The sequence below is a fragment of the Branchiostoma lanceolatum genome, chromosome 4, assembly GCF_035083965.1.
Source record: "Branchiostoma lanceolatum isolate klBraLanc5 chromosome 4, klBraLanc5.hap2, whole genome shotgun sequence".
Taxonomy (NCBI): domain Eukaryota; kingdom Metazoa; phylum Chordata; class Leptocardii; order Amphioxiformes; family Branchiostomatidae; genus Branchiostoma; species Branchiostoma lanceolatum.
In genome coordinates, this window is record NC_089725.1 from 14,862,311 (window position 1) to 14,880,852 (window position 18,542).

An 18,542-nucleotide genomic window follows, 5' to 3' on the forward strand; every position below is an offset into this window, starting at 1 on the left:
TCCCCCAAAGCCTGTGCACTGCCGGGTGTTTTGTCTCAGGAATGAATGCCTTAGCCCCACGACGAAGAAGTTTTGCCTTCTCGTATTCCCCCTGGTAAATTGCAGTGAGACTTAAAGCCTGTCGAAGAGACGCTTGAGAGTCCGGATCTTTCACTGTCTTCATCAGCTCAACAATGGAGATGATACATTCTGCTGTCTTTCCCTCTGCAGACATCTCTGTAGCATATTCAATGAAGTAAGAACGGTTTGTGCTCGGGCTTTGGGGTTTGCCGACAGGTTTTGGCACATTGTGAACTGGGACAAGGGCTCTGCTCTCCTCAATCTGTAGATGGTGTGGTTTTGAATCTCGAGATGGCTTGCGGTGTGTATGCTCTTGTCTTCCATTAGAACAATCTTCTTCTGGTGCATCATGATGGCATGTGGTGATATTGATGACACTGCGACTGCCAGTACTGACAATTACGTTACCATCCCCTTGATTAGTTGTTACGTTGGTGGTTTCAGCTGGGATGCTCTGTGAAATATGAAAGCAGAAATTAAGAAATACGACTCTGTTCAACAGGTACATCACATTGTATGTCAACTACATGTATCTCATAATAATCTAGTACATGTTCATTGTATACAGTCAAACCTGCCTAGGCGACCACCTTTTCAACGCGACCACCTGGCCATGGCGACCGCTTTTTCTCGGTCCCGAAAATTTTCCCCATAGGCACAAGCATTAAGCTGCCTGCCCAAGGCGACCACCTGTCCAACGCGACCGCGACCGCCACGAATTGGGACCGCACAGAGCACAGTCCCTGCCCATGGCGGCCGCCTAATTTTCAAGCTTGTGGTGACATCGGATCATTTTGCTGTCGGATTTCAAGGAAATGTTTTCAAGGCTTTGAAGGACAAAAATAAGGACAAAAATATATGGAATAGCAATGTTGTAGCATCGATTCCTCCATGAAGTGTTTTAATAAAACGTTCCCCTTATAAACATTGTAAAGACAAATGTTTGTGATGTTGTTGTGCCTATCGTAATCTGATAGTTTACCGCAAACTCAGTTCGGTTTGAACTCAATTTTAAAAACGAATACGTAGTGCATGGCGTCAAAAAGTCAGATTTCACAGAAATTACGATCATTTTCTTGTATTTTCAACAAAACTGTGTCTGTGTCTTACTAAATTCCTCCGAAAAATGATTTCGCGGCGGGCAAAACATCGGGCGAGAAATGTTGTTCCTTGGTCCCGACGCCATCTTGGATATGGCGCGGCCCGGATTTGGCGTACCGCTGACCTTCCTAAAACACGATGCTTTTGTGATGAACGTTTACGAATACTCTAGTTATTGATGAAAATTAATATTCTTATTTTCTTTTTATTTCCATGAATCTCACAAACCTTTATTGGACGCTGTGCGTTCTACTGCACTGTCTTACCTTTCGATGCGGTCGCACAGACCTTGGCGGCGCGGCGCGACAAAATCACATCGTTCCCTTTCATCTTTCGTTGTCAGATCGAAAACTTTTTGACCCTTTTATCCAGCGGTCGGCGCCCCAAAAAAGGCTGGGACCAGCAGGTGTTTTCTAGGGATTTGTCTTAGGCCTTAAAACTTCGATGATGTGCGTGTGTGTGTGTACTATTAATGTAACGTGTGAATGCGGGAAGGCGCTGCGAGATCATCGTGGCAACCATTGTTTTGTACGCAAAATTATGACGAAAATTTGTACACGATGTAGCGGTATACAATTATTACAACGATAACGGAAAATGTAATTTTTGTAGGATCTTTCTGTCAATGAGAATTGAACCTGGTGGGGGTCATGCTGTCTAAATTCACATTATTTTCCATCCATTTTAATACGTACTGTATTTGAAAACCTCGCCCTGGAAACATGTGAGTGGAATCCTCTTCATGGCGACCACCTGTCCATCGCGACCGATTTTGCTCGGTCCGCCGGGTGGTCGCCTTGGGCAGGTTTGACTGTACATCTACTTTCTGCCCTCTCAGTATCATAAGTGGAATTCATATACCGGCCCATCACATACATTTTGAATACACATGTCGAGTTAAATGAGTTACATGACTTATACTACAATGTGTGTACATGTACATGTACAAATATTGTAAGTTACAGTTTATTTCAATTTTGCCCTACATGATGTATTACCAGTACCTATACATGCATGCATGCATGTACATAATAGGCACACATTTGCTTACTTGATCTGCCTGGGCTGGTTCCACCTTGGCAAGTATAATCACAACGATGTACAAAAAGATGATGATCAGTAGGACCATTGGGAAATCCGAGACAGACAGCTCCAGCAACATGTTGCTGACAGATGGAATGCACACTGCTTACAAACAAAGGTCCTTGGTTCTGGGGAAGTCCCTGATGCCTAAAAATGTATTACAAAGGGGATTTCCCTTATTGCGCATGAAGAATTCTGCTGGCAACTAACACATATTTGTTTATGTTCCCAATTGTACCACTGTTGTTCCCAATTTACTACGTGTAAACTTCAAGACAACTCTACTTGTCAATTCTAACGTGTAGTGGATATGGTATGAGTTACACTAAGTCTTCTTCATTGACACTTTGACCGTCAGTATTATTAAAAAAGGTTGACTTCTGATCACTTCAGAATCTGTAAAGCAGTGGAAAAGTGAGAGTGTTTACGTACCTGTCCCAGGTCTGTGTTGTGTGGTCAACAGAATCTGCTGGACATTAAAATTTCTGCTACAGCACACTCTGGAGTGTTATAAGTCCTATACAGCAACAGTTGGTCCTCCTAGAGATTTAAGATGCTACTTTATCTCTCTACTCAGCAGGCAATGTCCTGTACTGCGCAACAGTTTCAATGTTTATGTGTCAAACTTCCCCTGTACCTTTAAAAACATGTAACTTTGTACAATTGCGAAGGGGATTCCCCTCATGGCGCATGTAAAATTTTAAGGCCCCCTACATTTGTAAGTTAGAATCTAAGCATGAATGACTCAATGAGTCTAATATAACATGCAACAAGGAAAAACAAACTTTGGTTGTGAGCTACATCCCTGTAATCTGTAATAAATCAAATTAAACAAGGCATCACATCTACTTTATTTACATTTACATTGCGTAGCTAATGATCATTTTGCATGTCGTATGGGATCTTGAAAACAAACTTTCTGAATAAGGCAATGCAATCATGTCCTCTGTGTTGATATCTGCCAAGTTCTGATAAATCATTAACTTTCTTTTTAAAGATTGGTTGCAGAAAATTGTTGTTGCTGGAATGTGAGACAATGCAGTATGTGGCAGCTGAACAACAATGTTTGTAACAGTTACAGTATTTACCATTTATTATTCCTGAAATATGTAGGTTTTTTTTTAGCAGTTGCTTTTAAAAAAGTTGCATTGCATTGTGCATAAATATAGTACATGTAGTCCTGAGCAAAACCCTGTAGCCGTTGAGTAGAATATCATTCCTGGTATAGTCTACACTATAACAGTTATATGGAACCCAGTAATGCATGAGAAAAAAAGAATCATTATGAAACATTGAATGTATGAGAGTAAGTGCTGGTACCTCTTTTCAGTACTTTTCAAACACCAATCATACAAATAACATGCCTCTTACACAAAATGTTGCAAATACTGAACAAGGCTGTCAGCAAAGTCCACAAACCTGGAAAAGGAATGTTCAGTGGCAAAGTGCTTGGCTTCTTTTGCTAAGTCATAGGCGTCTTGGTGGTTACTCAGCCTATACTGGAGACAGGCTTTAGCGATCGTCAACAGGAACTTGGACACGTTACACACGGGCCCTTCCTTGTCCACTGCTGCGATCACATTGTTAGCTTTCCTGATGTCATCTAGTGGTACGTCAGTTGATATTCCGAGCCTGGAATTGTCCACTGACTGCCAGCATCCGAGATACAGGAGGGCAAGGCCGATGTAAGCAAACTGGGGGACACGAGACTGGAAATTGGGCATCTGCCGGGGGTATTCTCTTTCTGCATGCTCGATGGCTCGCTGGTAAAACTGCTCAGCCTGTTTCATGTAGGATTTTCTTTCGTCAGCGTCATCCTCATCTACTGCGACCTTGGTAAGGAACCAGGCATGGTTGATAAGCAGCCAAGCTGAGATACAACCAGGGGTCACGGAGTCGAGCAGGGAGAGTGCCTCATTGGTCAGAACGATCCCGGCAGCGTGCTTTCCCTCTCGAAGCTTTATCAAGGACTTCTGATGATACCAGCGAAGTCTGTGTTCATCCTCGTTTCTCGTATCTGGGAGGAGGATTTCAACCTCTCCAAGTAGACGGTTTGCCTTTCTGAAATCCCCTTCGTTGATGGCATTCAGAGTTGCGGCGTGGCGAAGGGACACTTGTGAGTCTGGGTCCGTCTTTGTCTTCAGGAGCTTGGCAATTGTGCTGCGACATTTCAGTATCTTTCCTTCTGCAGACAACTGGGCCAGGTTGTCAATGTACTTGCGACAGGTTACTTGTGTTTTAGTGTTCAATCTGGGAGATTTACTGACATGTCGTGACACAGCTAAGACAAGTTTGTCTTCATCTGAGAAATGCAGATGCTTTGATGACTTTTGTTGACTTTTGCTGCTCAAACTGTGGTGAAGATTCTCTTCCGGGACTGGTGGACTTGTATTGATGACAATTGTACTGTTTTTTCCTGCGTTGATGCTGATGTTGCCATCTCCTTTAACTTTTATTTTGTTTACAGTTTCGGCTTGGGTGTTTTGAGTAATGTTTACCTAAAATAGAACAAAAAAGCAAATGTTTTTTAATCAAAATGACGGTGCCTCTGGAATAATAGGATCTTAAGTACATGTAAAATCTCAGAGGAGTTTAAATGCTAAGTAACATAGTTCTGCTAAATGTAATGTCATTTATCTTTAAACGGTCCCTCTATAAATAGACACACAAAATAACTCAATCATGAATAAAGGATTTTTAAACTAATACGCACTACGCAATTAAGAAGCTACAAGGAGCTTTCAGATGACAGCCGCCATCTTTCTTCAGCTTGAGAGGTGTCACTCAATCATGCACCACTCCTATTCTAAGTTTGCTAGGCAATTTGCCGAGGTATATGTATTACATTACATAATTCTCTTTTCAACATCCTTTTTATATTCAGTCTTAGCTTTGCCAAACCCTGGTTCCTTTTGTGGACTTTTTTTTTTTTACAATAATTCTGGAATATTTGTTGCTTTCTTGCACCAGTCACAATACTTTTCTCACTGCAGTCTGACCTAACATACCATTTGTATGTTACCCAAATCAATACAAATTGTAGCCCAAAAGCTAGGCTAGGTCAACATTTAATTGATAAGATAAATCTTATATTCAGTGATCATTTGTTGCTCTCACTCACAAAAAGCAGTCTAAAGATGATTTGCACTTACCTTTTGTAGCAAAGTATGTATCTGTTGAATGGCCACTACAATAATGGCCAGGACAGCTGACAACAGTATGACATGTTGCCACTCATGGCTCCATCCTGACTGGATGTTTTGAGGGGGAATTGCTGCATATTGGTCAAACATGATGCTATGTATAGAGAAAGTTGGCTACAGCAACATACAGGTATAAGTGTAGTATAAACCACAACTGTTTAGTATTTGTCAAAGACCACTCACTGTCAGGTGACTGGGACTTCCCCAAGTGGAAACAAGGACCCCCTAGGTCAGATAAAAAAATAACATTATGTCGTCCTTACCAAATTCTCAGATCAGTTCAAGGATATCAATCCTATATGTGTAGTCCATCCTATCTAGTTAGCAATAACAAGCAATCAGGATTATTGATTTATTTTTATTGACGTTGTTTTGAGGCTTCTTGATTCACAGTTGTGTGATTGTCTATGAGGTCTTGGTTGACCTATTGCATCATGTACTTTCAGTTTCTGTGGCTTACCTATTCATGTAGTGGCAACTAGTATGAGTCATGGTACATAATGTAATCTGTGCTGTTTTTCTGCAGTAATGTAGACTTAGCCTGGTGTAGTATTAAAGACAGGACTGTATACATTATTTTGTTGATGCTTAAGTCACATTTTTCTGCAAATAGACGTTTTAGAATAGCGTGTACCTTAAGAGACGTACCATGAAAATACTCTATTCAATTCACAAACAATTCATGCACAAGAATTTGCCAACACTGTCAGCAAACTTCTCCAAGTTCAAAAATGAATGTTCAGCAGCCAACATCTTGGCTTCTTCTGCCAGGGCATATGCCTCTTGGTAAATACCGAGCCTATACTGGAGACATGCTTTAGCCACCAGTAACAAAGCCTTAGACTTATTACACACTGGTCCCTCCTTCTGTACTTCCTCAATGATATCCATGGCTTTCCTGATGTCATCCCATGGTAAATCAGTTGAGATTCCAATCCTGGAGTTGTCGACAGACTGCCAACACCCAAGATACAAGAAGGCAAGACCGATTTTTGCATACTGAGGCACACGTGACTGGAAGTATGACATCTGTGTGGGGAATTCGCTCTCCGTGTGGTCTATCGCTTGCTGGTAAAACATTTTCGCCTTCTTCACGAGGACTCGTCTATCGTTTGTGTCGTCCTCGTCTGCAGCAATCTTTGTGAGGAACCAAGCGTGGGTGATGAGAAGCCAGGCTGATATACAACCAGGGGCCATGATGGACACTAAGGATAGTGCCTCTTCAGTTAACTGTATCCCAGCAGCATGCTTTCCTTGCTGTAACTTTAGCAAGGACTTCTGATGATACCACCGCAGTCTGTGTTCATCCTCGTTTCTCGTATCTGGTAGGAGGACCGCTGCCTCCCCAAGCAGACGGCTTGCCTTATCAAATTTTCCCTCGTTGATAGCGTTAAGGGCGGCCGCGTGGCGGAGGGACACTTAGAATTCAGGATCTGTCTTAACCTTTCGTAACCTTTGGATGGTCCTGTGACACTTGTCAATCTTTCCTTCTGCTGACAACTGGGCCAAGTTGTCAATGTATTTACGACAGGTGACTTGAGTTTTTGTGTTCATCCTCGGAGACTTGCCAACAGGCCTTGGCAACAGAGAGAAAAATGTGTTCTCCTCTTCTTGCCATGTATTTTGTAGCTGTGTTATTTTCTTGGAACTGTTTATAGACTTTGTAATGACAACAACAGTACTGTTGTTCCCTGTGTTGATGTTTATGTTGTTGTTTCCTTGGATTGTCGTTGTGTTGGTGGTTTCAACTCCATTGGATTGTGTAGGTTGTACTCTTTCCTGAAATAAATTTTTAAATGGGAAAATCCATGTATTAACGGTAAGTTTCAAAATAGCTAGAAACTGTATCAACTCTTTTAATAACAAGAATAGCCAAATCTATTATTCAAATCATCCACAGTTGCACATGTGCAGTGGGTTAAAATTATTCTATTAGTATAATAGAAGCCTGTTATCACAGCCCAGGTATGACATGAAGTCATGTACATCACTACATGTTACAACTTAACTAACCTGTGGGGGCAAAATGAACTCAGGCTATTTGTGCAATCAACAATGGACAGATATACATATCACAACTCCCTCTGAGGGCAACATGTTTTTGATGCTTATACAATGTCCGTGTCACGCCTCAAACGACTCAAACAATGGTGATCGGAGAACATTATCACTTTTGTAGACTTTGACCCATAGATAACACTGTTAGCACAATAGTGAAAATGCTGTTTAACTGTATCATTTGTTTTTGATAACAGCTCATATGACACACCATTCAATGTAATTACCATGCATTTAACAGCGCTGCATACATAAGATACCGTACAATGTCAAGTATTTTCACTAACAAGCAACTGCATGTATGTCCAAATGTAGTCATTATCGTTTTTTACCCAGTTGCTTGTCAGTTGTACAATGTACCTGTACAGCCATTCTGGGTATACTGTTTTTTATCACCACATAGCAGGATGTGAAAAATTCAGAACGTATGCTATGCATCATATGTCAAAGAAAATGATTATGATGATCATGAGAGAAAGATTATTAATGATTTACAGTCTTTTCAAGTCACAGTGATTGCCTAGTTTATTACCTTATGGTGGTAATACTTTCAAATTAATATTTGTAATATTGCAAGTATACATGATCATCATGAGTTCAGTTTTTGTTTTTTTCTGGTACATTTTCTTTGTCCTGCCAACATTCACTAAAAATATTTGTAGACAGTGTTATTTCTTGTTGACTTAAAAAGAAATTTCACATTAAATAGAACCAAGAGACCAGCTTCTCTGTTAGAGACTCACAGAGAAAGGCTCACAGAAGGGCATTGCTCACCATGAACAGGAAACGTAGCTGCTGTATGACTAGCAGAGCTGTCAGAAGTAAAACTAGAGGCCATTCTTCAGTCGACATTGGATGGAGGTTTTGAGGGGGAACGGCACAAGCAACGGGGTGGTCTGACATTATCAGTATACAGCTGTATACAGCATAACTGTATACGGTATCATAAAACCATCAAATTTCCAACAACAGATTATGTGACTGGCAAACTGTAGAAAGAGCAAGTCAGTAGTGAACACCAGGAAATAAACCAGTGTTCCTTTATGTAAATTAGGTTCAACTTGACAGCACCAGTTACGTTTAAATTTTTGTATGAGTCACTTTGATCAATACAAAGTACATACTGTAGGACGTCACTGGATACAAAAACTATTCCAAGTATGAAATATCAAGTGAATTAATGGCAATTGTTTTCACTGTTTGATGATCAAGTAGTACCAGTCTCAGTTAAATATTAATCATGGGCAATAATTTGAAGACTCAATTTTTTAAGGTAGATGTACATTAGCCACTTGCTTGAAATATAATATATGAGGGGTTTATAATTGTTCAGAGGGCAGGACACATGTATTAATTGCTGTTTGCGTAAGACTTGTGACTCATGCGTCATCCGGATGTTTCCTGAAGAGTGCTTCAGTCTCTGTTATCAAAGGTCCACTCAAATTAAGGGACTGTCTCAAATTTTCTTTGTTTGAAACAAAACCAATTTTAGAAAGAAACCTAAAATTAGTGATTTTTTTATCTTTTCACCTTGTCTTTATTAACATGACAACTTTCAGGTGGGCAGCATATTCAGTTGTTATTGATTAGTCATGACTGTATTCAATACAGTCTTACATTAATATCAAGAATTGTATAGTTACTGTAATATATTGTGTTATGACGGTCTGGTTTTACATGTGTGAATTCCTGCGTTGTTTAAACAAGAGTACCATGATGCTTGTTCATGTAGACCAGCTTTATTACACAATCTCAGCATACAGTGAATGATATACGTGATGCTATAGGAACTGTGCTTGACAAGGGGAAGTGGTTGGGAAATTCTAGGGATTTCCCTTCATGCAAAAATTGCACAATACACTAATGCTTGAATTTATATTTAAGGTTAGTGCAGTGGACATGTAGAATGGCAATGTACTAATTTTAAGCATTTCTGCCAAATGCACACTGGAACGGTGTTCTGTGCAATTGTCAGAATTATAGTGGTCAAGAGTCACTGGGTTCTTCTATAGTCAGATACAGAGTGACATTTTATATGTATTTTTCTAAGCTCCACAGAACCCTTCTCATGAATTACATGATTTTTCTGACCATTGTTGATGTTGCAAATTTGAAAATAAAGAGATAATTACATTATATATTTGTGTACATGTTGTTGACGTTTCACTCTGTCTTGTAAAAATACATGAAAACTTTTCTATGTTTGATATATGAAAATAGTTCTGGTGATATATATTCTGACTTTGTAATATATATTACATTGTACAAGGTGTGTAAATAAAGACAATGTATTATTAATACAATGTACAGCAAAAAAGAGTACCCTGCTGAGCAGTCAAAATTTTCTTTTAAACCAATCCACAAAGCTTAGATGACAAGCAGCTATAAAAGTCTACTAGGAAGTCAGGTTACAGGCTGGAAAGTAAGAAATCTATTACAGAAAGTTTTGCAAGTATTGAACGATGTTGTCTGCAAACTTGACAAAATTAGCAAAAGAGTGTTCGGTGGCAAAGTCCTTGGCTTGTCTTGCTAACTCGTACGCTTCTTGATGATTGTCTAACCTGTACTGTAGGCAGGCTTTAGCCACCGTCAACAGAAACTTGATCACATAACACCCAGTCCCCTCCTTTTCTACTGCTGCAATAGTGTTCCTAGCCTTTTTTATGTCTCCCGGAGGGACAGCAGTGCAGATTCCTAGTCGCGAGCTGTCTGCTGACTCCCAACAACCCAAGTACAGGAGAGCCAGGCCAGTATACGCAAACTGAGGCACACGTGACTGGAAGTGTGGCATCTGTCCTTGGTACTCTTCCCTGGCATGCTGGATGGCTAGCTGGTAGAACCTCTTTGCTTTCTTCATGAGGGTGCTTCTCTCGTTTACATTTTCCTCGTCTGCGGCGATCTTGGTGAGAAACAGGGCGTGGTTAATAAGCAACCAGGCTGAGATACAACCAGGCGACATCGTTTCAACGTGTCCAAGCGCCTCCTCTGTTAGATAAATCCCAGCGGCATGCTTTCCCTCCCACATCTTTGATACCGACTTGTGCTGAAACCACGCTAACCTGTGTTCATGCTCGTTTGTCGTGTCGGCGAGAAGGACCTCAACCTCTCCGAGCAGGCAATACGCTTTCTCAAAATCACCCGCGTTAATGGCATTGATTGTAGCAGCGTGTTGGAGGGTTATCTGAGAATCTGGGTCTGTTCGTACTTTCCTCAGCTTTGTGATAATGGCATCACACTTATTTATCCTTCCTTCTGCAGATAACTGTGCTAGATTGTCAAGGAGCTTTCGGCAGCTTGCTTGAATTTTTGTGTTGGGCCTTGGAAACCTCCCAGGAGGTCTCCTTAAAACTGGGACAACTGCTTTATCTTTATCCCACAAATGCGAACTTTGTGGATAAGATGTTTGTCCCATTATTCTTCCAACTCCATGTAGACTTTGGTCTGCTTGTGTATGAGAGGGTGTTGTGACAATGGTTACTGTACTGTTGCTCCCTGTGTTGATACTAATGTTGCCATCCCCACAAACTGTCATGACGTTTGTGGTTTCAGTCCTTGTAGAGGTTGTTTTTTGCTGCCAGTCCTGAATGGGAAATTCATTAAAGGAAAAAATCACATCCTACAACTAAACAAATCAGAATCTGTCATGCCTACATTTTTATTATTTAGAGTGCTGAAATCATTTACGACTCATAACCTTCACTTAATGAATAAAATAGGAAGCAATCACATGTAAGGTCGGTTTATAACATTCTGTCATCCATTACTGGGACTGTAAACAAGCCTTAGGGCAGTTTCCAATAGAGTCCAATTGACCTCCTGACATTCAACAGCCTGGTGTGTCAGGCTTTACTCATACAGTACTATGTTTTTGATTGAAAGACAGCAAGTGGTAAACAATATTACAGACATTATTTTCAGGTGTGGGACGGATTATCACATGGGAAATGCATAGCATGCATGACTGTATCTATGTGGCTACCTACCTTTACGTTAATAGGACTGTTTACCAGCAACAACATATAAAGCTAGATTACTGTTTCAGATTCTGTCTTTTTCTGTGAGATTGGGAATTCAACTTTGACTTTGCCAATCAAATTAGGTAGCTCTTAACATTTGCTCCTACTGATAAAAAGATGTGCAGTGTTGCAAGTTATACACTTAGCATGATAGGAATGTACACCATCTAGACAAATATACAATGTATGATAGATAGTTGGGCTAGCTGCTGCTACAGTACTGTAACACACACAGGAGTTACATACCTTTATCAGAATATGGGTTAGTTGTACAGCCACAACCATCATCAGAGCTAGTACAGCAAGAATGGAGGTCTGAAGGACAGCAAGTTGCCATGACTCCTCTACTGGCCTGGTCTGGTCGTGTTGAGGGGGTATGGCGGCGTATTGGTCCAACATTGTCCTCTAGGTCCAGTTAGTTCTGTCAGACTGAAACAAATTACTTGTGTTGTCTCAGTCATCTGTTGGCTGGTATCTGTGAAATATTGAGATGGTATTGCATGATAGGTGGTTCCCCTTTATGCAAATGAGCTTGGATTATCACTGAAGTCTTGTGACGGATAAGTCACTCATAAGTCACTCCATCGCTCAGAGTTGTTCCTCTTTTGGTGGTTTGTTATCGCAGCCTTCTCAGAAACTGGTCATAAGCCTACAGGGTGCCTTTCACCAACTTCTAACTAATTTTCTTGGGACGGCCCCAACAGAAAATGATGGGTTTATCTGTTATGAAAGCATACATTGAAGTACTATTCACATAGATAGCATACAGCTAGACTGAAACACCTTTAAGTTATTATAAGTACACTTACCTGAAGATGAAACATCGTCTTCTTGGGCAGCTTTGACTGTGTTATGCTTTTGCCTCCACATTAAGATATTGCCCTGTACATCTGTAACAGTGTAGGCCATGGCTGTACACTATATCGTACATGTATATTGAATGTCTAAAATTACAGCTAAGTGAAAAGAACATGATGTCATGTTTACCATTCTTTGTTGTTAGGGAGGAGCGTAGGAGAGGCAGTGGTTTGATTGACAAGGTGATGGCGGACAAGCGCAGCCTGGCCCAGATCCACATCACGGAGTTCAGCGACGGAGACTCAGGTCTGCACTTAACTGACACAGGTATTTCTGGGTTAGGGTCTGACTTTGATTTTAACTCTTATGTTCACTTTGATAGAACAGATAGCAGAATCTTACTTCAAATCTTATTTTTCCATTTCTGTATTCTTGAAATGTGTTTTTATGAGTTCATGGATGTCATTACTTCAATAACATACGTACACACAGTATCTGTGTTTTTGTTACCTTTTTTAGTTTTTCTTGCCCCTTGTACATTTTGCATGAACATTATACAAAACCAGATTCAAATTACTGGAAATCATATTCAAATTCCTAGACACCAGTTTTAGATTTCTGACAGCTGACATATCTGATTCTATGGTTACCGTATTTATTTATTGTACGCTCACAGTCAGAAAGCAGTTTCTGAAAACTAGAATCAAAGAGTTTGATACAAATTGCTGAGATCACTACATGTACATGTACTTGTAGATACAAATTGTGTTAACTTTTATTATGCATGGGGTGTGTATGTTACGCAGGTTCAGTATACGCAGACTCCATCGCGGCCTCTAAGGTAGAGAAGGCCCTGTCTGAGGTGGCCTCCTCCCTCAACAGTTATACTCCCAAACCTGGCCCACAACAGGCATGGGCCATGCAGGTCCACATATGGCTCAACATTGGTGAGGAGATGGAATCATATTGTCTGCATATATGATTAAGAACTGCTATGTCTGTCTGTGTGTGTGTTTGTTTGTTTCTGCAGTGCAGTTTCCATAGGTTCTGCCAGAGGGCACTTACTGTCTGATGGGTGAATGTCTGTGCCCCATCTTTTTAGAGAAAAAAGTTTTTTTTAGAGAAATGTTTCATTGAAGTAGTGTTGATGACTGCAAGTAATGTATGATCTAGCTCATGACACAGGTGTGGTTGCACCCATGTGTGTGATTAAGACTGTCTAATTAGCAGTGCCATTCATGCATGCACGCAGTGTGTTACTGGAGTCATCAAAACAAAGTTAACCATACTTCTCCTAAAGTGAGAACAGTCTGCATCATGGTTGTCCTTTCTTTCAATTTGAAAACATTTCAGAAGACGTATTTATTAGCTGATTTTATAATATCCTTCAGCCAGTGTAAGGGTCCAGGGGGAAGGGGTTGTCTGAAATGATACGACTGTTGATTCATACAGAATTATGCAGCTGTCTGTACAATCTTAGAGGGGAAAGAGTATTGCAAAACTGTTTCATGCATTTCTTAGGATGCAGCTCTGAATGGTTGAATGAATGCCATCCATGGCAGTAGTTCACTTGAAATAAAGAGTAGATAGAGAAAGAAAGTGCATGCCATTTTGTGTATGACAGTATATAATTGGCACTTTGTAGACCAAACAAATTGAATGTTTTGTTTCAAGTTAAACTTTCTATTTACGTTTTTGCTTTATGATGCTGTTCATTTTTGTCATTGCTAAGCTCAACCTGTTATTAACCCCTGTGTCTCCTGTTTCTGCAGCTGATGTGTACCTGGCCATGGGGAAGGTGGAAGATGCACGGGCGTGTGTACAGGAGGCTCACGCCATCTTCCCTTACTCACACCTGGTTATCTTCAAGGTTACTCCTTCAATGTTAACAATATACATGCTCTATTATAGCAGAAAAAAAAATCATCTCTAACTCTTACATGGGAAAGCCCTAATTCTATATAATGTTTTTGGACTAGCTGTAGATCCTGACCTTGATTGTCAATTTCTGTTCCATTTTGTATGTTCTACAACCATCACTTTAATGTAATGTTCATCATTAGGGCCCAAAACAACAACGGTTGCCTTTGAGGTCCTTTATTTCCCTTAAAGCTCCCGCTATTGGTTAGACCAGACTTGTTATTCCCCTTCAAACAAACCTAACACAGACATACTATATCCTGTATTATGTTTTCCTTGCATAAAGTGTGCTTTTGTAAAGGATAATGTGTCAGAATTGGTATCATGTTTGGCAGTGTGTCTGAACTTCTGTGACCTAATGCTACCTGTTTACCAAAAAAAGATTGTTTGCAAGTTTCTCATTTTACCTCTTCTGTTTCATTATATTTTACAGTTATTAGACACATCAGCAGCACCAGATTCCATATGCTGCCATACGTGTGGTTACAGCAATCAGAACTATGATTTCAAAAACATTTTTTTTTTTTCAAAATCTGACCAGCTCATTACTCAAGCATTGTTTCTATGGCATCTGTACAGGTGATACCCTCACCCTTTATAATGGTCTGTTTTGCACAAAATACACCGCCTTAAGTCCTGCATCGTGACACGGTCAAAGAAGGATCAGCTGTCATTCAAGAGGGGCACGCCCGTATCGCACCTCACAACCTCTTTTGTTTCTGTTCTTTAACTTCTACAATTACTCTGTCCAAGGAGGTTATATACAGAGAGAAATCTTAATTGACACAACAAAATTACAGCGACTTTTGTAAGGTCTACTAAATTTATACATACAAACATATAAATTTGTCCTGGTAGTCTGACCTCAAAATTGGTGCAGGCTTTTCATGTAAGGTGTGTCCCCAGCAGAACATTGCCCTTTTGACTAACACAAAAACAGGCTTGTGTGCAGAGTGGTAAAGAAAGTTGGCTGCTTAGTTGTTGCTCATGAATAGAGCAGTTTCATGTTTCATGTATATGGTAATCTGACAATCAGCAATGTCTCCAGGTGGTGTGGAGTGTATTATGAAACTGTATACTGAAAGCTGTGTAGGTTAATAAGAAACAATTATCTTCATTCAAGAGACAAGATATGACTTGACCTCTTTCAATCACAGGGTCCTGTGTGATCACAAAATATCACCTTTCCTTCACATGTGAAAAATCTAACAAACAAGTAAGTTTTCTAGTAAGACTGCCACAGGAAACCGATGAGCACTCAACTGATATTTGGGTCAAAAAATGTGCATATGAGAGGTAGATTTGCCTGCAAGGCTTAAAATCTAGCTGAAAACCTATTCATCTTTTCTTTTAAGCATATTTGCTGTTAGTATTGCACAAGAGGTTTACAATGTAGTTTCAAAAACTGTCATATGTATTATGTCCATCCCACTGTATATTCATTTATGTCATGCCTGGGCCTGATACGGGTGTTCCGGACCGTGTGATAACTATCCGGATCACATAGGGTTCGGGAGTGTTATCACACAGGCTTCCATAGAATATTTTGAATGCATTTCGAGCGCGCCCATTGCGCAGACGTCGGAAATTCGAATACCGGATTCAGAGATTAGAATCAATGTTGTTGCAGTTTTGTGTTTGAGGACACAAAACTCCCTCAACTTCTGGCGCATTCCGCATTGAAATGTGTGTTTTCTCGGTTGGGTATGACCAAGGTATGACATAAATAAAATACAACACGTTGTATTCCGCATCACCCTTGGTCCCAGCCCTCCCGCGGATCGCCTACGGCCGTCGGGCAATCCGACCCGCGGTTGGGCTGGTACCTCGGGTGATACGGAATACCCCGTGTTGTATTCTATATGTATCAACCATACATACTTACAAGAACGAATACTGTATTTTCTGTAATAAAATGCAACCTTTGAAAACTTGAAGCATTTGAAGCAGGTGTCACAGGCTGACGTCAAAGTCAGGATGCACCTGCCAGTTTGATGTGGGCTCTTGAAAAACTGGCTGGTGTGGTCTGTGATCTGTACTGAATGGAGAGTGTACAGTTTATCAAGAACGTTAAACATTTCTAAGCTGTGCCCCTAGGAATATCCTCCAGTGCAGGCTCAATGGGGAATAAAGGCTTTAGGTACTGGTAAACATCAAGAAAGTATCATTCTCTGATATATCAAAGGAACAAAATATGAAAGCCTAGTTAGGCCCTGGGACAACAGCATTCTTGTCTGAGAAAAACACTCAAATAAAGTGAATAAGAAAACTTAAAACAAGCATCTAAGCCTTCCATTGTAAGTGAAAGGACTGCACTTGGAGTTGAAGGATTTCCTGGTCATTGTCTTTACTTTTTTTTTGGAAGCAAAGATACATGTAGTGAAGTCCACATTGGCTGCAGGCTATGTAGACCTATTCTAACTTGAACGATCATCCAAAATCATTATACAGAAGAAATGACAAGATATGCTCAATGTTGTATCATTTCACAGAGGGGCTGCATCCACGAGATGAAACACGAGTACCCCGAGGCTAAGAAATGTTTCTCAGACGCCACGGCCATCAACCCCAGCCACGTCCCCAGCCTCCAACACCTCGTAAGTCCAACACACTAATCTCTAAGCAGATGTAAGGTCCCGCTCATTTTCAGTCCTTAAAAGTACACCAGTTTCTGCTAGCCTGGTATCCAAACCTACAAGACACTCAAGAGCTATATTAGGTTTGGATACCAAGTTTTTTCAACATTTAGTACTCTTTTCTATCATTCTACTTTTTTAACAATTGGAACCCTGCAGCAGTATAATCTAATACTGGATACTACATGTATACTACTTGCCTTCTCCTACAGAAGAGTATGGTGCTCAATGCATCATTAGAAAAAGTCATAGAAACTCAGAAATAGCTGCATTCCAATTTCAAAAATTACAGAGTCACCTGCTTTGAGATTAGAACACACGCACACCAAATACTAGTACGTCATGATTGGCTCTTGTCAGACACTTCACATTACAGCAGGTGGCCCAATTCAGTCGCGGGTAATTGCCAGGTGCTTCTAGCCACGCAGGATCAAGAGATTTGACGTAAATCCTTTAAATATAAGCGGCGTGATCTACTGAGGACTCATTATATTACAGGGAAAATAGGTCAGCACTATTGAGTAACCAGGCTCTTTTGAAAGGAGCGGTGTATGGATGGTTCTGCTCTGAAATGAGATCACTGCAAGTCGGTACTTATCTTAAAATATATCTCTTTCCGAAGGCACTTCTATGAAGCAATGTGTAAATTTAAAGCTTTTTTCATCCTTTTCTAATCACCAATTCCACACTAAGCCTTGTACAAATGTATGCGTAGTGGGAAAGTTACTATTTTTATAAAGGCCAGATAGCTTTTGAAGGATTGTGGTGGCTGTTGAAAAGTAGTACATTGAGCTGTACAAAATATGATTTAATGTCGAAGCTATCAATAATTATGTCATCTTTTTAGGCCGTGAGCACAATTTTCTTGCCCCATGGGCTTTCTGACTTTTTTCATTACATTGTCACATGAAAAATATCAATATCAAAAGAGGGATAACTTATTACTATGCTGCTACTGGCCATATTTCTTCCTCATAACTGTACACAATTATCATGTCAGAAATGATTTCTATGTTCCACATTCTAAATGCTTAGGTCACAAATTCAGACGGATAATATGTTCTTGTCAAACCTGATCAAACTTAAATATGAAAGTGAGACATATTCTTACTCTTTTTTTGTCATTTTTTGACCACAGATCCATGAACTGTTTGCAGCAATATCAGTATTGGAAGTATCTGAAACAGATTTTCAATATGGTCCACAACAAAACACATTCTCTTATTGTATTACAATCAAACCTGACTCAAAGAAGAAAATGGACACAATAGACAGGTGTCCAGTACAGACAGGATTCTTAATGCTTAATATGTCATTGTGGAAAATGATCTATCTTAAGTAAAGGGACCATTGTACAGTGGCCACAATGGTCAGATTGTCCTTATACAGAGGTGGTCACTACACTAAGAACATGTCTATGTACTATATATGTAATGATTCTGTTGTCTCCTTGCATCAGGGCATGGCTAACTACCATCTGGGGAACCTTGTTCAGGGGGAGAAGGCCCTAAGAGATGCCGTCAACATCGACAACACCGCGCACGAAGCTTGGTGAGTCATACCTCATTCTAACCTTCAGACTTCTGTATTGGTTATGAAGGTACATGTAGGCAACAGGGAAATGTTAAAAAACTTTGATGAAATGTACAATAATAGTCTTCTTATTT

At 40.2% G+C, this 18,542-nt stretch overlaps 2 protein-coding genes across 3 annotated transcripts in view; one reads left to right on the top strand and one right to left on the bottom strand.

The window, feature by feature from the left end:
- Positions 1–18,542, top strand: part of LOC136432805 (tetratricopeptide repeat protein 7B-like) — a 58,503-nt gene that overhangs the window by 36,415 nt on the left and 3,546 nt on the right. The window contains exons 16-20 of one of the 2 annotated variants that reach the window (XM_066424309.1): positions 12,525–12,646; positions 13,126–13,266; positions 14,092–14,189; positions 16,732–16,836; positions 18,335–18,426. In XM_066424309.1, the coding sequence (XP_066280406.1) occupies positions 12,525–12,646; positions 13,126–13,266; positions 14,092–14,189; positions 16,732–16,836; positions 18,335–18,426 (558 nt within the window). The remainder of the gene's footprint in view (positions 1–12,524; positions 12,647–13,125; positions 13,267–14,091; positions 14,190–16,731; positions 16,837–18,334; positions 18,427–18,542) is intronic. The other variant, XM_066424311.1, reaches the window with a different exon arrangement.
- Positions 2,973–8,547, bottom strand: LOC136432807 (uncharacterized). The gene is made up of 3 exons (XM_066424313.1): positions 8,280–8,547; positions 5,397–7,226; positions 2,973–4,742 (listed from the first exon to the last, which is right to left on the bottom strand). Exons 2-3 carry the CDS (start codon positions 5,535–5,537, stop codon positions 3,612–3,614), a joined length of 1,272 nt encoding a protein of 423 aa, XP_066280410.1. The 5' UTR covers positions 5,538–7,226; positions 8,280–8,547; the 3' UTR covers positions 2,973–3,611.

Coding starts and splice junctions, on each gene's coding strand:
- LOC136432807 (XM_066424313.1), bottom strand. CDS start 5,537: ATGTTTGACCAATATGCAGCAATTCCCCCTCAAAACATCCAGTCAGGA. Junction 4,743..5,396: donor TACATACTTTGCTACAAAAG/GTAAGTGCAAAT, acceptor GTTCTATTTTAG/GTAAACATTACTCAAAACAC.